Here is a 27577-nt window from a genome sequence, read left to right as displayed (position 1 = left end):
GTGTGCAGGGCACTATCCAAGCATCTTAGAGACTCCACTCAAGATTTGTGTAAGTTTTCCTGCATAGCCTTTTCTTCTCCTGAAGATAAGTCATAAGGCAGCAAAGGATTAGGATCAGAGTTTTCCTTCTCGATGGGCTCCCTTCCCTTTCCGCTGCAGGATGTGCAGAATCTGTCTTCTTGACTGTGGGATTCACTGTCGTTCTCATCCTCTCCATCCACCAGCGTATTTCTTCACCTGCAACAGAATTCCCCAACCCACCAAGAATTTGAGACCCATCAGCTATCCTCACCTGGTTTTGCCAGCCGGTTGAAGCCATTCCTGGGATTGTGGGCCCTGTTGAATGCTGACAGCTTCTGGAAGCCACAGGTGAGAGCTGAGTGCAGGGTGGAGACCAATGGTGGATAGATTACCCGAGAAGGTGCATGACATTTCCCCCACCAAAGGTACCGCCTCTCCTCTAACACCCCAAGACATCCTCTAATTATGATATTTAAGACAGATCAGGAATAAATTCATGTCTCCATAAATAACACAACTTCAGGCCATTAATGAATCAATATTACCTATTCAAGGATGAAGTTTCCATTAAGTACACTTATCTATTTTCCTTGAATATCCAGCTTTGTCAGTGCCAGATTAGGATAGTCCTCTGTCAGAAGACAAGCACAGGATCAGGCAGCACATCATCATTATAAAGAACCATTGGGGTGGGTGTTTCCGCCTGGGATTCCCATGTGCCATCTGCTTTCCTTCTGCTTCTCCTGCTCTCTCCATGCAATGTGAGGCATGTAGACAGAGGTCCATCTCCAAGAACAGGAGCTTCCCTGAGCACCCATTCAGCTGATCCCAAGCACCAAGCCTTGTCACTAGTTCTCTGACTGACCCAGACCACAGTCCCTGGAAGAGATGAAGGCCTGGGTCTCCCAAAATAGTCCATATGGACCTCCTGAGGTCAGTGGGACTGTGCAGGTGATTCATGAAGATCTAGAGATGGAAATGGGGGCAACCACTTGATTTGAAAGGCAATCCCACAGGACAACAGTATTCCAAGATCATGCTGTGTTCTTAAAGATGATTGAGGATTATGAAAGTTTGCTGATGCATTACTATCATTAGACATCATACCATTTTCATTTCCTAAAAATTGGGAACATGGGTAGGACATGGGAGAATGTAGGAGATGTTGAAATAAGAGAATGTGCTAATGGCGGTTGATGTGTCCTTTCCCCCCCTGTGTTCTCTTTCTTAAAACCCAAACAGGATTTGCTTTCTGTCCACTCTGAAAAAGGTGATGGAGAAGACAGAATTGCAGGGGACAGGGCACCGTTCGTTTCATTAGGAATAGCCATTAAAATGTGTGAAATGTGGAATATGCTTCACTGAATGAGCACACATAGTTCACATCAACGAACACAAAAAAGAAAGAACCCAAAAAAACACAAAAAAGAAAGAAGGTATGTAATGCGGAAAGAGCTTCTCTTTCATTGCAAAACTTAGAACACACCAGCAGACTCACACAGAGAGAAAATGTTTTAAGTGCAGGGAGTGTGGGAAGAACTTCAGTCAGAGTGGAAACCTTAAATTGCACAAACGGACTCACACAGGGGAGAAACCGTTTCAGTATATGGAGTGTGAAAAGAGCTTTAGCGATAGTGGAAGCCTTAGGAACCATCAACGGACTCACACAGGGGAGAAACCATTTAAATGCATGGAGTGTGGAAAGAGCTTTAGTGAAAATGGAAGCCTTAGTGTAATGGGAAATGGTGTTGCTCATGCGTAAAACTCCAAACTGCTCCAAGCAGGTTATATAGCTCAAACTTTCCCTGGTTTGACAGCGCCTTGCAAACGCGACTGTCTTAATCACTGCCAGTATCCGTCAGTGGGCGTTTCCTGAACTTCTTCCAACATAAAAATTCCTTGACCCCCAATCTCCGCCTAGCTTCTCTGCACGGAAGCCTTCTGCGCAGAGTAGGCGTGCCAAGCGGAGGTCCTGCGCTCTCCCCACTGATCTCACTGGAAGAGTCTCGGAGCCTTCCCTCCGAAGTACTCTCAGCCTCCCCTTTCTTCCTGGTGTCACCTTGGTTTCCTTCCCCAGCGGAAGCTCTCCCTCTCTCCTTGCTGGTTCCCTCCCCTGCATCCTCGGAGCGACTTCCCTCTCCGTTGATCTCTGATGTCAGTTCCCTGACAGCTTCTAAACAAAGTAATCCATAAAGATCAAGCTGGCTTTTTACCGGGGAGACAGCTGAAAGATAATGTGAGAATGGTATTAGATATTATCGAATGTTTAGAAAACAGAATTGATAAACAAGCAGTGTTGATTTTTATCGACGCGGAGAAAGCATTTGATGTCTCCTGGCAATTTATGAAAAAGAATTTAAAAATAATGGGAATAGGAGAGGAATTTATGAAGGGTGTAGAAGCAATATATCACAATCAAACAGCCAAACTCATTATAAATAATAATGTTTTGGAGATTTTTGATATCTCAAAAGGGACGAGACAGGGGTGTCTTCTATTCCCCCTGTTGTTTTTAACTGTACTAGAGGTACTCAACAAGACCATGAGAGAAAATCCAGAAATTAAAGGGATTAAGGTTGGACATAAAGATTTTAAAATAAAAGCGTTTGCGGATGATATAGTATTAACTTTGGAAGATCCAAAGAAAAGCTTAAAAGAGGCACTACAAAAAATAGAAGAATTTGGCAAAGTAGCAGGGTTTAAACTTAATAAGAACAAGACTAAAATGTTAGTGAAAAACATAAGCAAAGAAGAAACAGAAGAACTGCAACAAGAGACAGGAATCACAGCGGCTAACAAAGTCAAATATCTGGGAATATGGTTGACAGCAAAAAACATAAATCTATATAAAGATAACTATGACACCACATGGAGAGAAATTAAGAAAGACTTGGATATCTGGAATAGACTGAGACTCTCTTTTTTTAGGGAGAATATCAGTGATTAAAATGAATGTCTTACCTAGAATGCTATTCTTATTCCAAACAGTACCAGTGATCAAAGGGTTGAAACAATGTAAAGAATGGCAGAAAATATTGGCAAGATTTGTCTGGCAGGGAAAGAGACCAAGAATAAAAAAGAAGATCTTAGTGGACAAAAAAGAAAGAGGTGGCTTTTCCTTGCCAGACATGATTCTTTATTATGAAGCAGCTTGCTTAATATGGATAAGAGATTGGATAAAACTAGAGATTACGGACCTTCTAGATTTAGAAGGATTTGACAACACGTACGGGTGGCACTCGTACCTGTGGTATGGTAAAGCAAAAGTCCACAGGAGTTTCTTAAATCTTATAATTAGAGGACCCATATATGATGTTTGGGTAAGAAATAAAAATTTGTTAGAAAAGAAAACCCCCTGGTGGATCTCACCAACTGACGTATTGATTACAAAAAAAACTAATATGGAAGGAAAGAGAGCTACTTATGAAGAGTTTGTTATGAAAACGGAGCAGAGGATTAAGTTAAAGACGTATGAAGAAATAAAGAACCTATTGACAGGGTGGTTACAACACCACCAAGTTAATGAGATACTAAAAAAGGATTTAAAAAGGTTGGGATTTGAGGAAAAGAAATCAAAATTTCAAATCGATATTATAGAAGGTAGCAACAAACTTTTGTCCAAAATGTATGACTTATTACTGGACTGGTTTACTAAAGATGATTAAGCTAATCGTGCGTTCTAAATTTAGACCGCTTTTATTATTATTATTTATTTTTTAATTTTTTATTGGTTTTTTCCACACATAATACAAGACAATACAACACAATACAAGACATACAAACATGTAAACACGTATAATTTCTTGACCTTTCTTTTCTTGAGCCTTCTTTCAGCGACTTCCCCATACCTCCCCTTTCTGCATCCCTGTTATCAATCTTTTCAGCATCCCCTAATTTCAATATAACACTTTCTTTAGGTCTTATTTCTCATATCCAATTGCTAATCGCTGCAATTCTATTTTGCGTTACCCAAAACATTTTAGCATTCATTAATTTTACAACAGTTCTTAAGATAGATTTTAAACTTCTTCCAATCTTCTTCCACCGTCTCTTTCCCTTGGTCACGGATTCTGCCGGTCATCTCAGCCAGTCCCATATAGTCTATTACCTTAGTCTGCCATTCTTCCAGTGTGGGTAGTTCTTGTGTCTTCCAATACTTTGCTAATAGTACTCTTGCTGCTGTTGTAGCGTACATAAAGAACGTCCTGTCTTTCCTTGACACCAATTGGCCTACCATGCCCAGGAGAAAGGCCTCTGGTTTCTTCACGAAAGTGCATTTAAGCACCTTTTTCATTTCATTATAAATCATTTCCCAGAATACCTTGATCCTTGGGCACGTCCACCAAAGGTGGTAGAAGGTACCTTCAGTTTCCTTACATTTCCAACATTTATTATCGGGCGTGTGATAAATTTTTGCAAGCTTGACTGGGGTCATGTACCACCTATAAATCATTTTCATAATGTTCTCTCTCAAGGCATTACATGCCGTGAACTTTATACCGGTGGTCCATAACTGTTCCCAGTCGGCAAACATAATGTTATGACCAATGTCTTGTGCCCATTTAATCATAGCTGATTTAACCGTCTCGTCCTGTGTATTCCATTTCAACAGCAAGTTATACATTCTTGACAAATTCTTAGTATTGGGTTCCAATAGCTCTGTTTCTAATTTTGACCTCTCCACCTGGAAGCCAATTTTCCTGTCCTGTTTGAAGACTTCATTTATCTGATAATAATGAAGCCAATCTCTTACTTTTAACTTCAATTTCTCATAGCTCTGCAATTTCACTTTTCCCTCCTCCTGTTCTATAATTTCCCAGTACTTTGGCCATTTGGATTCCATATTAAGTTTTTTCACTTCCTTAGCTTCCATTGGTGACAGCCACCTGGGGGTTTTGTTTTCCAACAAATCTTTATATCGAGTCCAAACCTTGTACAATGCTTTCCTAACAATGTGGTTCTTAAAACCTTGATGAATTTTTACCTTGTCGTACCATATATATGCATGCCAGCCAAATCTGTTGTTAAACCCTTCCAAATCCAAAATGTCTGTGTTTTCAAGAAGCAGCCAGCTTTTCAGCCAGCAAAACGCCGCTGATTCATAGTACTGGTTTACTAAAGATGAGGAGGTAAAAGAAGCCATGATTAAGTGGGCCATGGATTTTGGATATAATATAGAATATAGCATGGCGTGAATTATGGAATGTCAATATGAAGTTTACGGCGTGTACGGCCTTACAGGAAAATATGTGGGAAATGATATATAGGTGGTACCTCACGCCGGTAAAATTGGCAAAGATGTATAGAATAAAAAATAGGAAGTGTTGGAAGTGTGGTGAGGCAGAAGGAGACTTATATCATATGTGGTGGGTTTGTGGGAAAGTGAAGGGTTTTTGGGAATCAATATATAATGAGCTTAAAAAAATCTTTAAGTACGTGGACTTCCTGTTGAGCGCGAACCTGTCCCAAGTGGGAATCTTCCCGGCTGGGAGATTCCGTGCTTTTTGAGGAAAAAAGGGGTGCTGCAGGGCGTAGTAGCCCCCCAAAATACCCTCAGTGGAGAACATTGAGGGTCTGGTTCCCGGCAAGCCAATTTGCAAATTGCCTGGCCGTCAGGTAGCCCTGTAAGGGTGAAGAGTACGGCGGAGAGAGAAGCAGGCAGAGGGAAGCCATTAACTATCCTCTAAAAAGCGTAGCCCTGAACTTGCAAGGGAAGCGACCGACACTCAAGCTTAAGAAATTCGGACCTAATTGGGATAGAATTCGGAAGTTCAAGGCTAAAGGAAGGTTTCGGAGCAAAAAGAATTAAATGTGGAGTTCAGCTGTATCTGCAATTGAAAACAGACGCAGAACTGTCAGCAGAGCGGGAGCAAGCTGTGTGAGTAATGGCTAGCGGTCGTTGCCGCTTTCTCCTCTAAAACTTCTAAGCTAAGAAAATAGCTAAGAACTAGCAGTAAGATAAAAAAGAAACAGAAGAGGAAGCAGAGGGACGTTTGACTGTTATTTTTGGCAAATCTTCGGTGTGTTGGTGGGGGAAAGAAAGAGACAAGATTAGAAGGAATTCTTAGTTTCACTTTTAATAAAGAACTGTGCAACTGGATGTAAGGACTTCCGTCGCCACTGTTACATTGCTATACTCTGGAAAAATACCAGCAACGTTTTTGGAGAAGTGAATATTTTAACGGATAAAAGGGGAAGTTTTATGCTCTGTAATAGATTATAATAATCTGACTTTTGAAATTGAACAATGCCACAGGTTTTAAGGGTTGATGGTGAGCGTCAAAATTAACTTCTAAAAAAACACTCCCCCCACTCCCCCTTTCCCCCCCTTCCTTCCCTTGTCGTTGGAGTATAACACCATTGCAGAAGCTTCGTAGAGTGGTTTTAACGAATGGATAAGGCTGGTAACTGATTGAGATCGTTCCTCAGAAGAATCCTGCTCTGGATATAATTTTTTGTTTTTGTTTCCCTTTTTCTTTTTTTGTGGGACTTATTTTATGGTTTTCTGCTACTTCTTTCCTTGGACTAATCTGGGATTGGAGAGTTTGAAGACTACATTGGATTATAATTGGAGTATAATTAAAATCTAAAATAACTGGCAATAACAAAACTGAGAAAATATATTATTTTTTACTTTTTTATGGTTTGGTCCTTTTCTTCCCCTGTTGCATTTTATTTTCGAAATGACGGATTGGAATTAGCCTAAGTGGTGGCAAGAAGATTTTTGTCTTTCTATCGTCTCTTCATTAATGAAAAGTTTTAAAACCTTGGCAAAAATTTGAAATTTGAGGACTGTGAATTAGTGAATTCTCCTAACAAAAAGGCTAAAAGTAGTATCACAATTATATTCTCTCTTTTGGGATTTTTTAAGATAATAAGAGTATCTCCATTGGGTTATATTTTATTTTTATTCTGGCCATTTATTTTGTGATGTAGGAAATACCTGAGTTGATATATTGATCGGAGGAGTTCGGTGTTAGTTTTTATATGTTATTGGGTTTTGCTAAATATTGTATTGGGCCTTATATACTGCTTGTGCTAATTTTGGTGCATTAATTAACTTTGGTAGGAGTGTGAAGAGACTAAAAAATATGTCGCACCAGCAGAAAAAAACAAGTGCAAGGGGGACACCGGCAGATAGGAGAAGCTCAAAACAAGAGTCAGATTTTAAGGGAGAAATGTTGAAAATGTTTGGAGAAATTAAAAATGATACAAAGCAGAGTGAAAAAAAATTAGAGGCCAAATTAGAACAAATGGACAAAAGGATTGGAAAAATGGACAAAAAAATTGATGAAACAGTAAATGAATTAAAGGGACAATTGAAAGATGTGACTAAGAGAACACAAACGTTGGAGGAGGGGATGAAGAGGACAAAACAGGAAATGAGGGAAGTGAGGAGATAAGAGGAGAAAATAAAGGTAGAAATGTCAAAGATTAATAAAACACAAGAAGAAGTCTTGGATGCGATTGCTATGAATGAACTGAGGCAGCGGGAGACTAATTTGAGGTTGAGAGACGTACTAGAGATGCAGGGTGAAAATATTAAAGAGAGACTGATTGCAGAAATAGCACAATGGTTAGAACTTCAACCAGAGGAGGTAGCTATGACAGTGCAAAATGCATTTAGAATGAAGGCAAGAACAACTAAGACAAGGAAATCTCCGGGAGACTGTCTAATTATATTCAAGGACAGAGAAATGAGAAATATGATCTTGCAGAAGAACAGAGAGAAAAGATTGAATATCGATGGGAATTATATAATTATTTTTAAAGATATACCGATCAGACTGTTGAAACTGAGAGATCCATATAAACCATTGGTGCAAATTTTATAGAAGAACAAAATAGAATACAAGTGGAAATTTCCAGAGGGGATCTCTTTTTTCTATAAAAGTAAGAAACACAAACACACAAGCCCAAAGGAAGCAAGCAAGTTTCTGAGAAGATACAAGGAATTAAGACCAGAAGAGGAAGAAATAAGAGGTGCAGCAGCAGGAGCAGGAGCTACGGGGGAAAGTGGATTGGGAGAGGGGGAAGAAGAAGATGGAAGAAACACAGAAGAAGAAGAAGAAGTACAAGAAGAAAGATTATAAAATTTTAAATAAAATTTAATTAATTAGGATACCAAGATGGCGTTAAAATTATGGAATTGGAATATTAATGGGATGAACGATAGGAAAAAACGGAATAAAATTGAACAATACCTAAAAAAGGAAAATTTGGATATAATATGTTTACAAGAGACACATGTGGCGAGAAGACATAGAAGAGTTTTGATCAACAAAAGACTAGGAAATGAATTTATATCGTCAGACAAAAACAAAAAGAGAGGGGTGGTATTGTATAAAATTGAAATAAAATTGAAGCTCAGCAAATTTTCAAAGATGAAGAAGGAAGAATAATTGCAATCCAGATCAAGTGGCAAGGTGAAAAAATAATAACAGTCGGGATCTATGCACCAAATGGAAACAAGACTGATTTTTATAAAGATTTGGAAGAGAAACTGTTTGATTATATGAACCAAAAGATTATAATAATGGGAGATATAAATGGAGTAGTGTCAATGGAAATGGATAGACTGAGAGCATCAGGAATGAGTAAAGAGGGAAAACTACCCAAGACTTTTTTCTCCATGATTAAGAATTGTAACTTAATAGACATTTGGAGACTGAGACATCCACTTGACAAACTGTTTACGTTTTATTCAGAATCGAATCAGTCAATGTCGCGAATCTATCAAATATGGGTATCTAATGAATTAACTCCAAGAATCATGCAAGTTGAAATTCAACCAAGAGTGATCTCAGATCATAATCCAATCAAATGTGAAATTAGAGGTTATGAAGAAATACTCCATCATTCATATGGAGAATTAATGACTACCTTCTAGATGATCAAATTTTTTTAGAGGGGGCACAAAAGAAGCTGGTGGAGTATTTTATGAACAATTGTAATAAGGGTACAAAAATGAATGTTGTGAGGGATGCCAGCAAGGCGGTGATGAGAGGATTTTTTATCCAACAGAATTCAATAAAAAATAAAAGCAGAGAGAAAGGCAAGAAAGAAATTTTAAGACAAATAATGGACAATGAACAAAAATTAATTGAGAAACCAGACAATTTGAAAATAAAACAGAATATAAAACTCTGCAAACACAATTTGCTATGATAATAAATAAAGAAGTGGAGTGGAATATAAAAAAAGGAACTTTGAATTTGCAAATAAATCAGGCAAATGGCTGGCATGGCAAATTAAGAAAAGAAAGGAACAGAATACAATAAATAAAATCATCATAGAAGGAGAAGAGATAGTTAATCCAAAAGGTATCAGAAAAGGATTCTTGGACTTTTACAGACATTTATATAATAGTAAAGAGAAAAATAACATGAGAAAAATAGAAAGATTCTTAAAAGAAAAAAAGGTGCAGAAGATCCCGACAGAAAAGAAAGAAAGGCTGAACGCCCCTATAGAAATGGAAGAGATTAAAGAAGCCATAAAAGAGTTGAAAAAACGGAAAGCTCCAGGACCAGATGGATTTACAGCAAGTTATTATAAAGAAATGAGGCACATCCTGTCTACACCGCTGAGAGAAGTCGTGAACAATATTCTTCAGGATAGAGAAATGCCGGAGACGTGGAAAGAAGCTTTTATTACACTAGTTCCAAAACAAGACTCTGATTTGACTCAAGTTACCGTATTTTTCGCACCATAGGACGCACTTTTTCCCTCCTAAAAAGCAAGGGAAAATGTGTGTGCGTCCTATGGAGCGAATGCAGGGGGGAGGCAGGCGGGAAAAGTCCCCAAGAGCCGCACACAAGCTTCGTGCGCTTTTGCGGGCTTTTCCCCAGGAGGGAGAAGAGACTGACTGGCCGCATCAGTCCCTTCTCCCTCCTCAGGGAAAAGCCCCCAAGAGCGGCGCCCTCTTTAAAGGCTGCGCGGCTCCTGCGGGCTTTTCTACGAGGTGGGGGAATCCTCCCACCTCCCAGAAAAGCCAGGAGAAGCCGCGCAGCCCCGTTAAAGAGCGCGCGGCTTCTGCGGAAGGTGGGGGAAGCTGCAGTAGATTCCCTCCTCCCGGGCTCCCTTTGAAGCGGCAATGTGGGATGGGAGCAGATTACACTCGTGTAAGCAGCTCCTCTCCCACTTTCCTGCTTCAAAACAACTACGGAGGAGGGAAGGAAGGGGACCATGGATCCTCTGCTAGCGAATGCAGCGGATTCCCTCCTCCCGGGCTCCCTTTGAAGCAGCAAAGTGGGAGGGGAGCTGCTTACACTTGTGTAAGCAGCTCCTCTCCTACTTTCCTGCTTCAAAGCAATCACGGAGGAGGGAAGGAAAGGGACCGTGGATCCTCCACTGCTTGCAGCTGCAGCGGATTCCCTCCTCCTGACCTCCCTTTGAAGCAGGAAAGTTGGAGGGGAGCAGCTTACACTCGTGTAAGCAGCTCCTCTTCCACTTTCCTGCTTCAAAGTGGAGGGAATCCACTGCAGTTGTGAGCAGAGGATCCATGGCTCTGCTTCCTTCCCTCGAAGCAGGGTGCGGGGGTGCAGGGGGGAAAGACGGCAGGAAATAGATGCTGGGCAGGAAGACACAACCACACTTTGACCACTGAAAGTCCACCCCAGATTTCCACTGAGACGGCCAGGCTAATCTCGATGGCCATAAGTCAGACTCAGCATTATTAACTGGACTTAGATAAGCCATGGTTCCCCTTCCTACCCTCCTCTGAGGCTCGATTTAAAGCAGCACAGCGGACAGGAGCCACCTGCTTTGCTGCTTTAAATAGTTTAGTGCAACATTTGATTCAGAATATTTTTTCCCGTATTTTCCTCCTCTAAAAACTAGGTGCGCCCTATGGAGTGAAAAATACGGTAAAAATTACAGATTTGGCTGGCACCCATATTTATGGTATAAGAAGAAAAAAATCCATAAAGGTTTCGAAAACCACATCTTTAGAAGATCTCTCATAGAAATATGGGAGAGGTATAAAAGTTTATTAGAACCAAGAATTCCCCACTGGCTATCTCCGTTAGAAGTTATGAGTCTTAAGAAAGTCAATTTAAGGTGGAACTGGATTACATATAAAGAATTGATAGTAAAAGAAGGAGGAAAATGGAAAATGAAACCTTATGAAGATGTGAAGGAGCATGTATATGATTGGTCGCATTATTATCAGGTTAATGAAATGTTTAAAAAGGATTTTAAAGAAAGAGGTTTTGATGAAAAAGAATCAAAATCAAAAAAGAATCAAAATTTCAAATGGAAATAATAAATAATGAGTACAAAATTTTATCTAAAATGTATAAAATGTTGCTGGAATGGTATACAAAAGACGAGGAAGTTAAATCGGTTATGATACACTGGGCCAGAGATTTGGGTCATAATATACAGTTCAATGACTGGATAAAATTATGGAATGAAAATATAAAATTTACAGCATGCACTGCATTAAAGGAAAATGTGATGAAAATGGTTTATAGATGGTATATTGGCAAAAATGTATAAAACATGTAATAAGTGTTGGAAATGTAAAGAAAAAGAGGGAACATTTTACCATATGTGGTGGGATTGCAAGAAGGTGAAGGGTTTCTGGGAATTGATATATAATGAGTTGAAAAAGATGTTGAAATATACATTTGTTAAGAAACCAGAGGCTTTTCTTTTAGGAATAGTAGGAAATGAGATAAATAGAAAGGACTGTAAACTTTTCCAATACGCAGTAACTGCAGCGAGAATACTACTGGCCCAAAAATGGAAACAGGAACAACTACCAACGTTAGAAGAATGGAGAATGAAACTGATGGACTATGCAGAACTAGATAAACTAACGGGGAAGATCAGATATCTATGAGACCAAAAGTTCATTGAAGATTGGGGAAAATTTTCATATTATTTGAAATGTATATGTGATGCTACAACGCTAGTGGGATTTCAAGAAGCTCTGTGAATGTTTGAGGAATATTGTGTAGAAGAAAAATAAGAGGGTGAAGGTATATAAATTGCAATATAAAAATTAGGAAATGTGTAATTAAAAAATTGAATAATGGATGATTGTTAGAGAGGCTGAAGGAAGTCCAAAAGAGAAAATATGTGATAAATTTTGATTGGATATTATAAATGTATGTTGGAAAATCAATAAAAAATATTTATAATAAATAAATAAATAAGTACAAAAAATATTTTCTAAAAAAACCTGAAGATTTTATTGGGATTGAAAGGGAAGGAAATTAAAAAGAAGGATAAAAATCTTTTCTTGTACGCCATGACAGCAGCTAGAACTATGTTGGCCCAGAACTGGAAAACTGATACTCTACCTACAATCATGGAATGGCAGACCAAAATGATGAATTACGCAGAATTGGCTAGATTGTCGGGGAAAATACGGGACCAAGATGAAAAGAAGTTTGTTGAAAATTGGAGTAAATATTTGGTATATGTAAGAGAAAATGGTAAAACTTTAAAGACACTGGCAGGGTTGGAGTAACTCTACCGGCATAAGACAAAATAGTATTAAATAGAATACGTGATGTTATAACTATATGATACTTACCGAAGAGATGAAGGGAAGTCCGAAGCTCGGCAGAGCTTAAGGCTTAGGTGGATGAATAAATGTATAATGAGTGTATGTATTCTATGTGTATGTGTAATAATGAAAATCAGTAAAAACTGATTAAAAAGAGAGAGAGAGAGAGAGAGAGAGAGAGAGAGAGAGAGAGAGGTGGATGGAGGATTATGATGCCGAGGATGGGGAATGTCCAAAGGAACGATGAACCAGAAAAAAGGGGGGCCTCTTCATGGACAGAGAGCAGCTGCCTTTCCTGTGAGGAAACAATTAATTTGAAAAGGCTGTATTCCAAGATCATGCTGCGCTATTAAAAATGAGTGAGGATTATGAAAGGTGGTGATGCATTACTATCATTTGACATCATTGCATCTTCATTTCCTAAAAACTGGGAACATGGGTAGGAGGCGGGGGAATATAGGAAATGTTGAAATAAGAAAAGCTGCTAATGGCATTTGATGTGTTCTCTTTCCCTTTGTTCTCTTCCTTGAAACCAAAATAGGATTGCCTTTCCGCCCATTCTGAAGGTGATACAGAAGACAGTCAGAATTCTGAGAGATGGGGAACCTTTCGTTTCATTAGGAATAGCCATTAAAAAGTGTGAAATGTGGAATATGCTTCACTGAATGAGCACACATATCTCACATCAATAAACTCAAACAGGGGAGAAACCATTTAAAGGTATGGAGTGTGGAAAGAGCTTCAGTCGAAGTGATGAACTTGGAATACATCAACAGACTCACACACGGCAGAAATTATTTAAATGCAGGGAGTGTGGGAAGAACTTCAGTCATAGGGGAAACTTAACTTTACATCAACGGACTCACACAGGGGAGAACCCATTTAAATGCCTGGAGTGCGGAAAGAGCTTTAGTGAGAATGAAACACTTAGAAGACATCAACAAACTCACACAGGGGAGAAACCATTTCAGTGTATGGAGTGTGAAATGAGCTTTAGTGAAAGTGGAAGCCTTAGAAGACATCAACTGGCTGACACAGGGGGGAAACCATTTAAATGCATTGAGTGCGGAAAGTGCTTCAGTCAGAATGGAAACCTTAAAACACATCTACAGATTCACACAGGGGAGAAACCATATAAATGTTTGGAGTGTGGAAAGAGCTTCAGTTTCAATGGAAAACTTAGAAGACATCAACAGACTCACACGGGGGAGAAACCATTTAAATGCCTGGAGTGCGGAAAGAGATTTAGTGAAAATGGAACACTTAGAACACATCAACAGACTCACACAGGGGAGAAACCATTTACATGCATGGAGTGCGGAAAGAGCTTCAGTCAGAATGGAAGCCTTAAAACACATCTACAGATTCACACAGGGGAGAAACCATTTAAATGTATGGAGTGCGGAAAGAGCTTTAGTGATAATGGAAAACTTAGAAGACATCAACAGACTCACACAGGAGAGAAACCATTTAAATGTATGGAGTGTGGAAAGAGCTTCAGTTTCAATGCAGCCCTTCAAAGCCATCAACGGACTCACACAGGGGAGAAACCATTTAAATGTATGGAGTGTGGAAGGAGCTTCAGTCACAGAGTGGACAGCTCAATATACATCAACCGATTCACACAGGGGAGAAACCATTTAAATGTTTGGAGTGCGGAAAGAGCTTTAATGATAATGGAACACTTAGAAGACATCAACGGACTCACACAGGGGAGAAACCATATAAATGCATGGAGTGCGGAAAGAGCTTCAGTCAGAATGGAAATCTTAGAAAACATCAGCAGACACACAGGGCAGAAACCATTTAAATGTATGGACTGTGGAAGCAGCTTCAGTCAGAGAGGAACCCTTGATTTATGTCAACAAACTCACACAAAAGACAAACCTTATAAATATGAGGAAAGTAGATAGAGGTTCAGTCCTAGTGGAAGTTCAGAATCAACAGACTCACGGACAGGAAGAACTTTAGGAGTTGAAACCCTTCAAACCATCAACAACCTCAAAGAGAAAAAGCAGTTTAAATGAAAAGATTGCAAAAAGTGCTTTATTTATAAAGGAGTGTTTATCTGGATTTCTGGTGGTCAGTGAGGATTAGGGCCAGGCGATATATTGTTCCAAACTGGTTTCTAGACCACGTCATGATAACCTTTCAAAAACAATTGATACGGCAACATACCAAGAATCACAGTGTGTGTTTCTGTGATGCCCATTTGCCTGGAAGCTTTTCTTCGTGAAGCCCCTGCAGATGCCGAGTTGCTGACTTCCATCCCAGACGACAGGAAGTGACACACACACATCCATTGCCCTGTGTCGTTCCAGCCTCTTTCCTCCCTTGCTCCCTTCTGCCGGTTTGTGTGCCTGACTTAGGTATCCTGTGTGCTGTATGATTTTACTGCTGAAACTGGATTTGCTCTCAGGCGCTAAGTTTTGTGCCTCACTGGGGACCCAGTGAGAACTGTATGCTTTGAAAGCTCAGTAAACTATTACTGAAGAAATCCTGCTGCTTCTCTGTGTGTTTTTGACCTCAGTGTGGGAATTGATCTACACGTGGCCCCTACTCTCCTCCTGCCCTGGAGTTGCTTTACTCAAGCATGCAAGATGGGTGCGTCTGTGTGCACTCAAAAGCAAATAAAGTAGGACTCACCCTTCTATGAGAGTACAGTGGTACCTTGTGTTACAGACGCTTCAGGTTACAGACGCTTCAGGTTACAGACACTTCAGGTTACAGACTCTACTAACCCAGAAATAGTACTTTGGGTTAAGAACTTTGCTTCAGGATGAGAACAGAAATCGCACGGCGGCAGCAGGAGGCCCCATTAGCTAAAGTGGTGTCTAGGTTAAGAACAGTTTCAGGTCAAGAACAGACTTCCGGAAGGGATTAAGTTCTTAACCTGAGGTACCACTGTAATGTGTTTTCAACTGTTTTATTGGTTTTTTTAAATTTTGTAATCTGCTCTAGGAGATTTGGATTACAGACAGGGAACTAACAGTAATGATGATGATGATGATGATGATGAAGAAGAAGAAGTTATATTGCTTAACATGCCCCCTCCCCAGTCATGAATACTTGAGGGCTCTCCTGGGTCCATCATCCATTGAGGCCCATGTCCAGCTCAGGCTACTTCCCCACCCCACAGACCTTTTGGGACAGAGAGGACATGGCCCTGGTCCTCCCTGCTCTGCACCAGATGGGATGGTTGCAACGCTCTCTGTGTGGAACTGCCTTGAAGGCAACTCGGGAACTGGCCCAAAATGCAGCAGCCAGATGATTGGCTGGGCTGCCTCTCTTTATGAATGGCATTTCTCTCCCACCTCCTTGTCCAAGGAGATCAAGGTGGCATCCAGGGGTCTACCCCTCCCCACTGAGTCCCCCCACAACTAACACATTGGATTCCTGTTTTAAAACAGTTGCACTGGTTGTTTCCTTTCCAGCAGGACCTCTCCTGCTCTCAATGCCTTGGCTTGTGAGACCTCCAGTGGTGCTTTCATAGAACTATAGAAGTGGATGGCACCCCAAGGATCATCTAGCTCAACCCCAAGCAATCTCAGAGGACACACTTGCATCTGGACACACACTAAGCACTGGAGGAGAAAATGAGCCCTGCAGGATCAGGCCATAGGGCTGCCCCATAGAGCAGAGGAACCCCCCCCCATCGCCCTCTCCTCCTCCTCCACGGATTGGTCTCCTCCTCTTTTAACGCCACCTTGATTGGTGGCCTCCCTGGCTCTTGTGGGAGGCAGTTCCACAGGTTTTACTCTGCCCTGCAAGAGGAAGCGCTTTCTCTTCTCTGCCTTCCTTCCTTCTCCTTGCACAGGTGAGGTTTTAGGGACCAGGGTATATTTCATGTCTGAATGTTTCCATCCGCCTACAACCTCTGTTATACAAGGGGACTGATCCATACATCTGAATGGGGTTTATTTGCATGCATTTCAGCGCTCCTGGATCCAAGGGATCAGCAGTGCATCCATGCAAAGCAAGAGCAGAGCTGCCGCCCTCCTGCGACCCTCCCCGCCCTGACTAGCCCCCCTCTCGCCATGCAGCGCTGGGACCCCCGCTCTCCCCATGGGCCCTATCCTGGGAGAGAGGAGACTCACCGGATCCCAGCAGGCGCCCCCAGGCAGCCTCTGCAGAGCCGAACCAACGGGACCCCCACACGCCCGACTTCTTGCAGGAAAGGGAGGGGTTGGGCTTTCGCTCTGGAGGACCCTGCCCCCCCCGTCTTACTTTCCTGTCTAGGAATCTAGCTCGTTTCCGTTTAACCCTTGGCAAGCCGAGCGCACCCAACTCACGCCTCTCCCTCTCTCGAGAGCCGGAGCATCGCGCACCAATGGCATCCCGAGAAGGCGGAGGAGGAGAGGTTTATGGATTACTTCCGGCAAGGGATCCCTCAGTTTTGGACAGCAGCTGAACGGCCCCCTAACAGCTGGCCCCTGAAGACGGATCCTAAGAAATCTTCATGGGCTCCCAGTCCCTTCCGAGCACCATTCAAAGTGCCGGCACTGACCTTGAAAGCCCCAAATGGTCTCAGCCCAGAAGAAGGGAAGGAGCGTCTCCACGTCCATCGCTCAGCGCGGACACTGAGGTCCAGCTCCGAGGGCCTTCTTGTAGCAAGGATTTTAAGGTACCTGTGACCCACTCAAATCGTGTCCAAGAATTGACAGACGCAGCAGTGGAGAAAAAGAAAGTGATATTTATTGCTAAGCAATAATTGACCCAGTGGAATCGTTTCCAGGGACTGGGCGTCTTAGCTCTAGCGCCCTGAGGCTTTATACCTGAGTACATACATCATAGATCATGACATAATCAAATACAATCGCACACGGCAGCAAAAATAAAACCAATGAGCGAATTCAAGCCTTGCCCCCTGATCATGTAAAGAGTTCCCTCCCAACTTCTGCATTCTTCAGTCTGAACATTAGTCCGACCTTTCCCCTAATAAAAAGGAGAAAGGAACTGTATTCGGCCCTTACGCTCTTCTACGCAACATCTGCCAAACAGGGACATTTTGCGGTTAGCATCTTCCTGTTTTTAGCTGCTCAGGACCCTGTCTGGACAGGAGGAAAATGCCAGCACAGCAGATTTATTGCTTCCCCCCTTATGTTAGCGAGACATTGAAAAGAACAAGGGGAGAGAACTGGGGCAGAGTTCATTTTGGATTTTTCAAATCTAAGCATTTTGCCCTAAGCTTTGCGGAAGCCTTCATGATTCAAATATGGATTGTATAAAAAGCATTACGTATAAGGATATATGGTTATATATGGTTATATATGGCTAACTAATTATATGGAAAGCATAAGGGTAAAATTCCTCCAGGTGGTCCTGCTTCATTCTGGCAGGTCCCTCATTGCGAGAAGTGAGGTTACAGAGGGCCTTCTCGGTTGTGGTGACTGCCCTGTGGAACACCCTCCCACCAGATGTCAAGGAGACGAACCTCCATAAACGCCTGAAAGCAGCTCCGTATCGGGAAGCTTTTAATATTTCATGTTGGGTCATCTTTTCTTCTATTCTTTGGGAAGCTGCCCAGAGTGGCTGGAGCAATCCAGTTTGATGGGTGGGGTACAAAAAAAGTTGTTGTTGTTGTTCGACACCCAGCTTTTGATAGGGCTGCTTCGTTCTGTGCTTTTGGACTCATAGGTGGGCTTATGGTTCTGGTGCTTGTGGATCTCATGGGATTTAATGTCATGCCATTATAAATGCACGGGGATAAGCGCATTTACAGAGACATAGTCTCACAAACCACCAAAACTCCGGCATGTAGCCGCAGGTGATACAATAGGAGCCTTTCTTCAAATGGCCTTTGCAACACAACTCCCTGGGTGGTTACAAAGTAGACACATTTGCCTCTTTTCAACGTAGCCCCGTTTCCTCAATGAATCCACCCATTTCGTGATGAAATGTAACTTCTGCCAGGAAAACCTGAGCTGAAATAGTAAGGAGAGCAAAACAGCAGCCCTGTCTGACCCCAGTCACGTGGCAGGAGATTCTTCCTGAGCCCCCCCCCGCCTCCGTGAGATGGGTATGACATCATGGATGATCGTGCGGGGGGGGTATTTCCTCTCCTCCTTTCCCCCCCCCCCACCCGCTCAACACTTTCCCTCCCCTCCCGGCACATCCTTCTCTCATCCCGCCCACACAAGCCCAGATCCCGCCCCCAATACATTGCTCCTCCTCCTCCTCCTCCTCCTCCAATCCGGCTTCGCTCCGGAAATGAGGGGGGAGCCCACCTCCCAGCCTCCCTTCTTCTCCCGCAAGTGAAGCGTCCACTCCGGATTGCTGCTCTATCCCGTAGATCTAGGGGGGGGGGGCGCTTTCGGAAAGGGGAGGAGGATGGGAAGAGGAGGATCCCCGCCCAACGTGGATGTTGCAGGAAAGGAAATGAGAATCGGAGCGAGGACAAAGAGGTAAAGGGGTCGCGGGGGGGGAGGGGGAGAAAAGGACCCAGAGACCCCGCCAGCTCCCCAGAGCGCGCTTCGTGGGCCCCGTCGGCAGGGCCTGGATCCCTGCACGCGTGCTGCGAAGGGGGTTTTTCTCGGCCCCTTAGGTGCCTTGACAGGGGCGGGCATGGGACCCCCACCCAGGGAGTCCCCATGAGGACCCCATCGCCCCGTGTCCCCCGCGCAGGCATCCCCGGAGCGCTGGGGGCTCCGTGCAGAGAGAGGTGGGCCACGAAAGGGTTAATCGACACGAGGGATAGAGACCCCCCCGTCCCTCCCCTGCTTGTCTTGGGGGGGCGCCTCCAGCTGGAGAGATGGGGGCGCAGGGTGTGGGGTGAGCAGAGCCAAGGGAGCCTCTGGATGCAGGGGAGACTCAGGAGAGAGGGAGGGGGTCAAGGAAGTGGGGGGAGGGAGGGAGCATCCCTGGGACAGGGAAGGGCAGCATTGGCGGGGGGGGGGGGGAGGGAGAGAGATAGGAAGGACAGTCTGGGTAGGGCGTCTCCATCATGACGCCCACGATGAATCTCCAGAGGTGCCGCCTTGACTTCTCCCTCCTGCCAGGAATGCCCCCCCAAGGCGACCAGAGAGGGATCCCTGGAAAGTGGGGGGTCCAGTCCCCCCACCCCTTCCTTCCTGCAGTCTCCATCCTCTTCCCACCCCATAAGCCCCCATAAGCCCCTGCCCTGTCCAGACAATGATTCTGCCCAGTCCAACCACTGGTCCCCTGGAGAGGAAATCCCGAGAGGAAGAGGGGAGGGGAGAGGCCTTCTCGGAAGTGGCTCTTTGTTTCCACAATCCCACCCAGGAAGCAGCCAGAAACCTTTTCCTCTCTCTCAGCCTTCCATCTTTATTGTCTTTTCCACTGCCTGGTTCACTGAGGATGAGGATAATGTACACCTGTCCTCAGAAATGGGCGCAGAGTCCATGAAATAGAAGTTGCACCTCAAAACATTTCTGTTCCTCTTATTCTTTCTAGGCAATGTCAGAGTGACTGACAAGCTGAGATACAATCCTTCAGCATCCGACGACAACGACTACATGAATCTTCCTAGTCAAAGGACCCATTTTCATGATAGACAGTGCCTGGGGCTGGAGGCTCTACACACAGGGTTTGCCTGTGCAGGCCAAAGACTGCCAGTATTAGCACAGGTGAGGTGTGTGACCTCCCCAAATTTACAGAATGTATATGAATGAGATTTCCTGGGTGGGATTATAGTTTATGGCAACCCTGTGATTTTCTCCACCCATAACATTTTATGAGCTGATATAGCAGTATGAGCTCCAAAATAACTTTTAAAAACCCCACAAGACCATCATCATCGCATTTATACCCCCAGGCCTTAGTTTGCCTCCCCAGGATCTAAAGAAAACACCAGCTTTGAATCATACAGAGTAAAACTACCAGAATTACATCTGTACTTTTCTATGCCTGAAAAATGCAACCATGACACAGTGGGAATGTTCAGGGACGCAGGAGAGGATATATTGTTTGATTATATCCTTTCCAACTTGTGCTAACAAGTTGTACAATTTAGCAGAGTAACATTCCCCTTTTTAAACTTACAGCGGATGCATTTGCTCAGGCTCGCTAAAGCCTCTAAAATAAGTTTCCTTGGTAATTTCCCCTTTAGTCCCTCATAAAAAGATAGACACGACACAGTCTTCTATAAAAGTATAAAAAGAGTTTACTCACACATTCTGTTCACAAATGGATCCCAGAAGCCAGACTTAAGTTACAAAAGTTACATACACCTGGAAACTATCCCATAAGGAGACAGCCCAAGAAAGCATCTTAGGCTAAGCAGATGTTGCTTCTTCGACGAATGTAGTCAGAGAGAGAGTGGCTGACCAGTCCTGCTCTTTTGTTACCTGGGCAGGTGAGTTCGCGCCCACCTCTAGTCACATGCAGAAGAAGTCTGTCCCAGCCTAGGAGAAACCGGAAGTTCTGACTGGCTGCTCCAGACATCCCCTTTTATTTCCACTCTAGGGATGTTGTACTTGACTGCTCTTGTGTTTCACATCCCACAGACACTTTAAAAGTCAGCACCAACAGTTTGAATTGTGCTCGGAAATGTGCTGGGAGCCAGGGGAGATACTTTAGAAATAATGTTATGTGGTCTTAGTGGCTGCTCCCAGTAACTAGTCTAGCTCCCCCATTCTGGATTAGTTACAGTTTCAGAGTCACCTTCAAAGGTAGCCCCTTGTAGAGCAGCTGGCAGTACTCCAAGCAGGAAATAACCAGAGCATGCACCACTCTGGCCAGACAGTCTGCAGGCTACTTGGGTCTCATCCTGTGTACCAGATGGAGCTGCCAGACAGCTGCCCTGGACACAGAATTGATCTGCGCCTCCATGCACAGCTGGGAGTCCAAAATGACCCCCAGGCTGCACACCTGGTCCTTCAGGGGCACAGTTATCCCATCAGGACCAGGAATGCCCCCATCCTCCCCCAGGGACAGTATTTCTGTCTTGTCAGGATTCAGCCTCAATGTGTTGGCCGCCATCCATCCTCCAACCACCTACAGACAGCCACACATGGCATTCACCATCTTCACTAGTTCCAATTTGAAAGAGAAGAAGAGCTGGGCATCATCCACATACTGGGGAACACCCAACCCAACCCCCCTGATGATCTCTCCCAGTGGCTGCACATAGATAGTAAAAAGCATGGGGGAGAGGATGGAGCCCTGGGGCACCCCACAAGTAAGCATCCAGGGGTCTGAACACCACTCTCTGGCCCAGGAGGAAGGAGGGGAACCACTGCATAACAGGGCCCCCAGCTCCCCTAGAGGGTCCAGAAGGACACCATGGCCAAAGGTCTCCAAAGCCGCTAAGAGATCCAGCAGAACCAGGAAACAGCTTTCCTCTCAATATCTATCCCATTGGAGATAATCAGCCAGGGCAGTTCAAGTCCCATGATGAGGCCTGAGTCCCCATTGGAAGGGTCAGGGTGGCAGGAGCTTTCCTGGTCCTGCACCCCCAAAAGCTTCCGCCACAATACTTTTATTAGCTTTCAAGGGGCCACCGGATACTTTGTCTTTTCAAATACTTTTACAGGGGCGTATGATGTAAACAGCACTTCTGTTTTCCTTGTTCCACATCGGAGAGACTTTGATAAACAGGTTTGAGCTCGTTTCTGCGCTTGAAACCACTGTGTTAGCAGCACTGCAAGCATAGGCAGTGTGTTTGGGGGTCCTGGGCTGTCTATACAACAAGACCCCCTTCTCAGCCGGGCTGATATGGTCCCAAGGAAAGCAGAGCAGTATGTTTGGCACCAGCTTGGCTGCAGGAGTTGAATGAAGAAGGTGTGCAGGACACCATCCAACCATCTTAGAGACTCCACTCTGGATTTGTGTAGGTTTTCCTCCATAGCCTTTTCTTCCCCTGAACATAGCTCAAGAGGCAGTGAAAGTTTAGGAGCAGAGTTTTCCTTCTCGATGGGCTTCCTTCCCCGGTTGACGATCCCATCGGCCCTTCACTTTTCTCTGCAGCATGGGCAGAATCTGGACTGTGGGATTCACTGTTCTCCTCCTCTCCATCCACCAGGGTCTGCCTTCACCTGCAGCAGAAATCCCCAACCCACCAAGGATTTGAGACCCATCAACTATCCTCACCTGGTTTTGCCGGTCAGTTGAAGCGATTCCTGGGATTGTGGCCCCTGTTGCATGCTGACATCTTCTGGAAGCCACAGGTGAGAGCTGAGTGCAGGGTGGGGACCAATGATGGATAAATTACCCCATAAGGTGCATGACATGACCCCCACCAAAGGTACCCAGATATTTGAGACAGATAAGGAATAAATTCACGTCTCTGGAAATATCACATCAGGCCATCAATGAATCAACACTACATATTCAAGGATGAAGGGATAAGTACAGTTATCCCTTTGCCTTGAATATCCAGCTTTGTCAGTGCCAGATTAGGGTAGTCTTGTGTCAGAAGAGGGGCTTGAGATCAGGCAGCACATCATCATTATAAAGAACCATTGGGATTCCCATTTGCCATCTTCTTTCCTTCTGCTTCTCCTGCTCTCTCAATGCAATGTGAGGCATGTAGAGGGAGGTCCATCTCCAAGAACAGGAGCTTCCCTGAGCACCCATTCAGCTGACCCCAAGCACCAAGTCTTGTCACTAATTCTCTGACTGACCCAGACCACAGTCCCTGGAAAAGATGTAGACCAGGGTCTCACATAATAGTCCACATGGACCTCCTGTGGCCAATGGGACTGTGCAGGTGATTCATAAAGATCTAGAGGTGGATGGAGGATTATGATGCAGAGGATGGGGAATGTCCAAAGGAACGATGGACCGGAGAAAGAGAGGACTGTTTCTTGGACAGAGAGCAGCTGCCTTTTCTGTGAGGAAACAATTGATTTGAAAGGGCTGTATTCCGAGATCATGCTGCTTTATTAACGATGATTGAGGATTATGAAAGGTGGTGATGCATTACTATCATTTGATGACATTGCTTTTTCATTTCCAGAAAATTGGGAACATGGGTAGGAGGCGGGGGAATGTAGGAGATGTTGAAATAAGAGAAGGGGCTAATGGCGCTTGATGTGTTCTCTTTCCCTTTGTTCTCTTTCTTGTAACCCAAACAGGATTTCCTTTCCTCCCACTCTGAAGAAGGTGATGGAGAAGACATTCAGAATTCCAGGGGATGGGGCACCTTTCGTTTCATTAGGAATAGAAATTAAAATGTGTGAAATGTGGGATATGCTTCATTGAATGAGCACACATAGCTCACATCAATGACTCCAAGAGGGGAGAAAACATTTAAAGGTATGGAGAGTGGGAAAAGTTTCACTGATAGTAGAAAACTTAGAACACATCAGCGGACTCACATGGACAAGAAAGGATTCCAATGCAGGGAGTGTGGGAAGAACTTTAGTCTAAGAGGACTCCTCAATATACACCAGCGGACTCACACAGGGGAAAAACCATTTAAATGCATGGAGTGCGGGAAAAGCTTCCGTCAGAGTGGACACTTAAGTGCACATCTACGGATTCACACGGGTGAAAAACCTTTTAAATGCAGGGAGTGCGGAAAGAGCTTTAGTAAGAGTGGACACTTAAGTTCACATCAACGGACTCACACGGGTGAAAAACCATATAAATGTATGGAGTGTGGAAAGAGCTTCAGTAAGAGTGGGCACCTCAATAAACATCATCAGACTCACACAGGGGAGAAACCATATGAATGCAGGGAGTGTGGGAAGAGCTTCAGTCAGAATGGAGAACTTAAATTACACCAGCGAACTCACACTGGTGAAAAACCATATAAATGTATGGAGTGTGGCAAGAGCTTCAGTCAGAGTGGGCACCGCAATATGCATCAACGGACTCACACAGGGGAGAAACCATTTCAATGCATGGAGTGCGGAAAGAGCTTTAGTGAAAATGGAGCCCTTAGAAGACATCAACGGACTCACACAGGGGAGAAACCATTTAAATGTATTGAGTGCGGAAAGAGCTTCAGTCAGAATGGAGACCTTAAAAAACATCAACGGATTCACACAGGGGAGAAACCATATAAATGTATGGAATGTGGAAGAAGCTTCAGTTACGATGCAGGACTTAGATCACATCAACAGACACACACAGAGGAGAAACCATATGGATGCATGGAGTGCGGAAAGAGCTTTAGTGAAAATGGAGCCCTTAGATCACATCAACAGACTCACACAGGGGGAAAACCATTTAAATGCATTGAGTGTGGAAAGAGCTTCAGTCGAAATGGATACCTTAGAATACATCAACGGACTCACACAGGGGAGAAACCATTTAAATGCTTGGAATGCGGAAAGAGCTTCAGTTACGATTCAGGCCATAGAAGACATCAATTGACTCACACAGGCAGGGGGGAAACCATTTAAATGTATTGAGTGCAGAAAGAGCTTCAGTCAGAATGGAGACCTTAAAACACATCAATGGACACACACAGGAGAGAAACCATATAAATGTATGGAGTGTGGAAAGAGCTTCAGTCAGAGTGGACACCTCAATATACATCAACGGACTCACACAGGGGAGAAACCATATAAATGTGTGGAGTGTGGGAAGTGCTTCAGTTTCAATGCAATGCTTAGAAGACATCAACGGACTCACACAGGGGGGAAACCATTTAAATGCATTGAGTGCAGAAAGAGCTTCAGTCAGAATGGAGACCTTAAATTACACCAGCGGACTCACACAGGGGAGAAACCGTTTAAATGCATGAAGTGCGGAAAAAGCTTCAGTCAAAGTGGAAATCTTAGAAAACATCAGCAGACACACAGGGAAGAAACCATTTAAATGTATGGCATGTGGAAGGAGCTTCAGTCGGAGTGGAACCCTTGATATACATCAACAAACTCACACAAAAGACAAACCACATAAACGTCAGGAAAGTATATTGAGGCTCAGTCCTTGTGGAAGTCCTACATCAACAGACTCGTGGCCAGGAAGAACTTTACCAGTTGACACCCTACATACTATCAATAACTTTAAATGGAAGGATTGCAGAAAGTGCTTTAGCTATAATGTAATGTTTAAGAAACATGAAGGGACCTTCAAAGGGGAGAACCCATTTATATGTATGGAGTGAGGGACGTGTTCCTCTCAGAGTTCACTCTTCTTCACGGCAATGAACTCAGAGGAAATCTGTCTTCCTGCTTCAGGGCCAGCTGAGTCTGTTTCTCTTGTCATTTTCTCGTAGCTGGGTAATTCCCCTCTAATCTGCTCCGTGACTGTGTCTCTCCCTCCTTCTGAGACCACTGGAAACGAAGGGGATGTCTTTCCCCCCTCCAGCTCCTCTTCTGAGGAAAGATGATCGGCCTGAGAATGGATTCCCCCCTTAAGGTGAGGGACCTCAATGGAGTCCCTTCATTAGAAATGGACAGGACAGAAAGGGGCAGAATATCTAGAAAAGGGAGACCACCACATACATTTTTTCAAATGGTGGACAGCTTAAACCTAAGGGATGCATGGAGAGACAAAAATCGACTGGAGAAACAGTTCACACTCTTTTCAGAAGCCTAACAATCGTCAGGGAGAATTTATGCAATCTAGATCTCAAATAATTTAATAATAGAAATTTAAAAAAACAGAGATTCACCCAAATACAATAACAGATCATAATCCAGTGATATTAGAATTAGAAAATAAACAAAAGGGTAAAAAAAGATGGCGATTAAATGAGAATTTATTAAACGATGAAAATCTGGTGATTAAAGCACAAGAATTGTTGAAATAATTCTTTGAAATCAATAAATCACAAGACACTGATATAAGAATAATTTGGGATGCCAGTAAAGCATTTCTTAGAGGCTTCTATATCCAGCAAAATGCAGGGGAAAAGAGAGCTTATGAGAGGAACTTAGAGCAGTTAAGAGAAGAAATAGCGAGCAATGAAAAAATACTAGTGAAGGAACCAAAAAATAAAAAGGTAGCACCAAAAATCAAGTTATTACAAACACAATTCTCGTAGTTGTTAAGCATTGAAATCCAAAATAACATAAGATGGATGAAACAGAGATCCTTTGAATTTGCAAATAGGCCCAGCAAAATACTGCCATGGCAACTGAAGAAGAGACAGAGAGATTAATAGATAAAATCAAAGACGGCGAGAAAACGAGAAGAAATAAGTGTTTTATCAACCACTTCAAAAATTTATGTAATATAGGCAAGGAAACAGAAGAAGATATAAAAAATTATCTGCAGGGGAAAGACTTACCCAGAGTGGGAATAGAAAAAAATGCATATCTAAATGCCCCAGTTTCTATGATGGAAGTACAGGAGGCTATTTCCAAAGCGAAGTTGGGGAAGTTGCTGGGCCCGGATGCCCTTACTGCCTTGCATTTTAAAAAAATGGAGGAAGTAGTGGCTACTCCGCTGAAAGTACTCATAAATAAAATAATGGCGGAAGGAAGAATCCCGGAGTCATGGCAATTAGCACATATAACAGTAAACCCTAAACAAGACAAGAACAAAGAGAATATAAATAATGATAGACCAATATCTTTACTTAATAATGACTACAAGATATATGCGGACATATTGGCCCAGAGATTAAAAACAGTGTTGAACGAAGTCATTAGCCAAGATCAGACAGGATTCTTACCGGGAAGGAAGATGAGCAATAATGTGAGACTTGTGATTGATGCTATTGAATATCTTGACTGGAACCCAGGGAAGAAGGCTGCATCTGTTTTTGTGGGTGCTGAGAAAGCCTTTGATAAGGTATCCTGGAGGTTTGTGGAGAAGATAATTGAAAAGATGGAATTGGGAACAAGGATATCAACTGGATTAAGAGCAATTTATCAAGACCAAAAGGTAAATTTAATAATGAATGGGGAGATGACTGAATACTTTAAAATAGAAAGGGGGACAAGACAAGGGTGTCCCCTATCTCCCTTGTTATTTATTTTAATATTGGAGGTACTAAATCAAGTTATCAGGTCAGAGGAGGAGATTAGAGGTATAACACTAGGAAGAGTCGAATATAGAATAAGAGCATTTGCCGATGATATGATTGTAATGGTAGAAGAACCAACAGGAAGTATAAGCAAGTTGCTGAGAAAGATGGAGGAATTTGGCAAGGTGGCAGGATTTAGGATAAAGAAA

The 27577-nt window shown here is 43.2% G+C and overlaps 4 protein-coding genes across 10 annotated transcripts in view; 3 read left to right on the top strand and 1 right to left on the bottom strand.

The window, feature by feature from the left end:
* The window catches only part of LOC310755003 (uncharacterized protein), a 43530-nt gene extending 26701 nt beyond the window's left edge, over positions 1–16829 (bottom strand). The window contains exon 1 of one of the 2 annotated variants that reach the window (XM_083631672.1): positions 16636–16829. The gene's annotated coding sequence lies outside the window, so the exon portion shown is untranslated. The remainder of the gene's footprint in view (positions 1–16635) is intronic. The other variant, XM_083631670.1, reaches the window with a different exon arrangement.
* Positions 1–26722, top strand: part of LOC310755007 (uncharacterized protein) — an 88082-nt gene extending 61360 nt beyond the window's left edge. For 3 of the 6 annotated variants that reach the window (XM_083631679.1, XM_083631678.1, XM_083631680.1), the window contains one exon: positions 23575–26722. In XM_083631679.1, the coding sequence (XP_083487805.1) occupies positions 23725–24849 (1125 nt within the window). In that variant the 5' untranslated portion in view covers positions 23575–23724 and the 3' untranslated portion in view covers positions 24850–26722. Of the gene's footprint in view, positions 1–18838; positions 18943–19951; positions 20125–22520; positions 22666–23574 lie in introns of those variants that run through there. The other 3 variants (XM_083631675.1, XM_083631676.1, XM_083631677.1) reach the window with 3 other exon arrangements.
* The window catches only part of LOC310755005 (uncharacterized protein), a 43132-nt gene that overhangs the window by 4173 nt on the left and 11382 nt on the right, over positions 1–27577 (top strand). The window lies entirely within an intron of this gene.
* LOC310755006 (uncharacterized protein) lies at positions 354–15035 on the top strand. The gene is made up of 2 exons (XM_083631674.1): positions 354–369; positions 13080–15035. The coding sequence occupies exon 2, from the start codon at positions 13261–13263 to the stop codon at positions 14449–14451; it is 1191 nt and encodes a 396-aa protein (XP_083487800.1). The 5' UTR covers positions 354–369; positions 13080–13260; the 3' UTR covers positions 14452–15035.

This window comes from Podarcis filfolensis, assembly GCF_964270895.1.
Source record: "Podarcis filfolensis genome assembly, contig: HAP1_SCAFFOLD_80, whole genome shotgun sequence".
Taxonomy (NCBI): Eukaryota; Metazoa; Chordata; class Lepidosauria; order Squamata; family Lacertidae; genus Podarcis; species Podarcis filfolensis.
The sequence above is the reverse complement of the archived record's forward strand: the minus strand, read 5'-3'. Positions and strand labels throughout refer to the sequence as shown.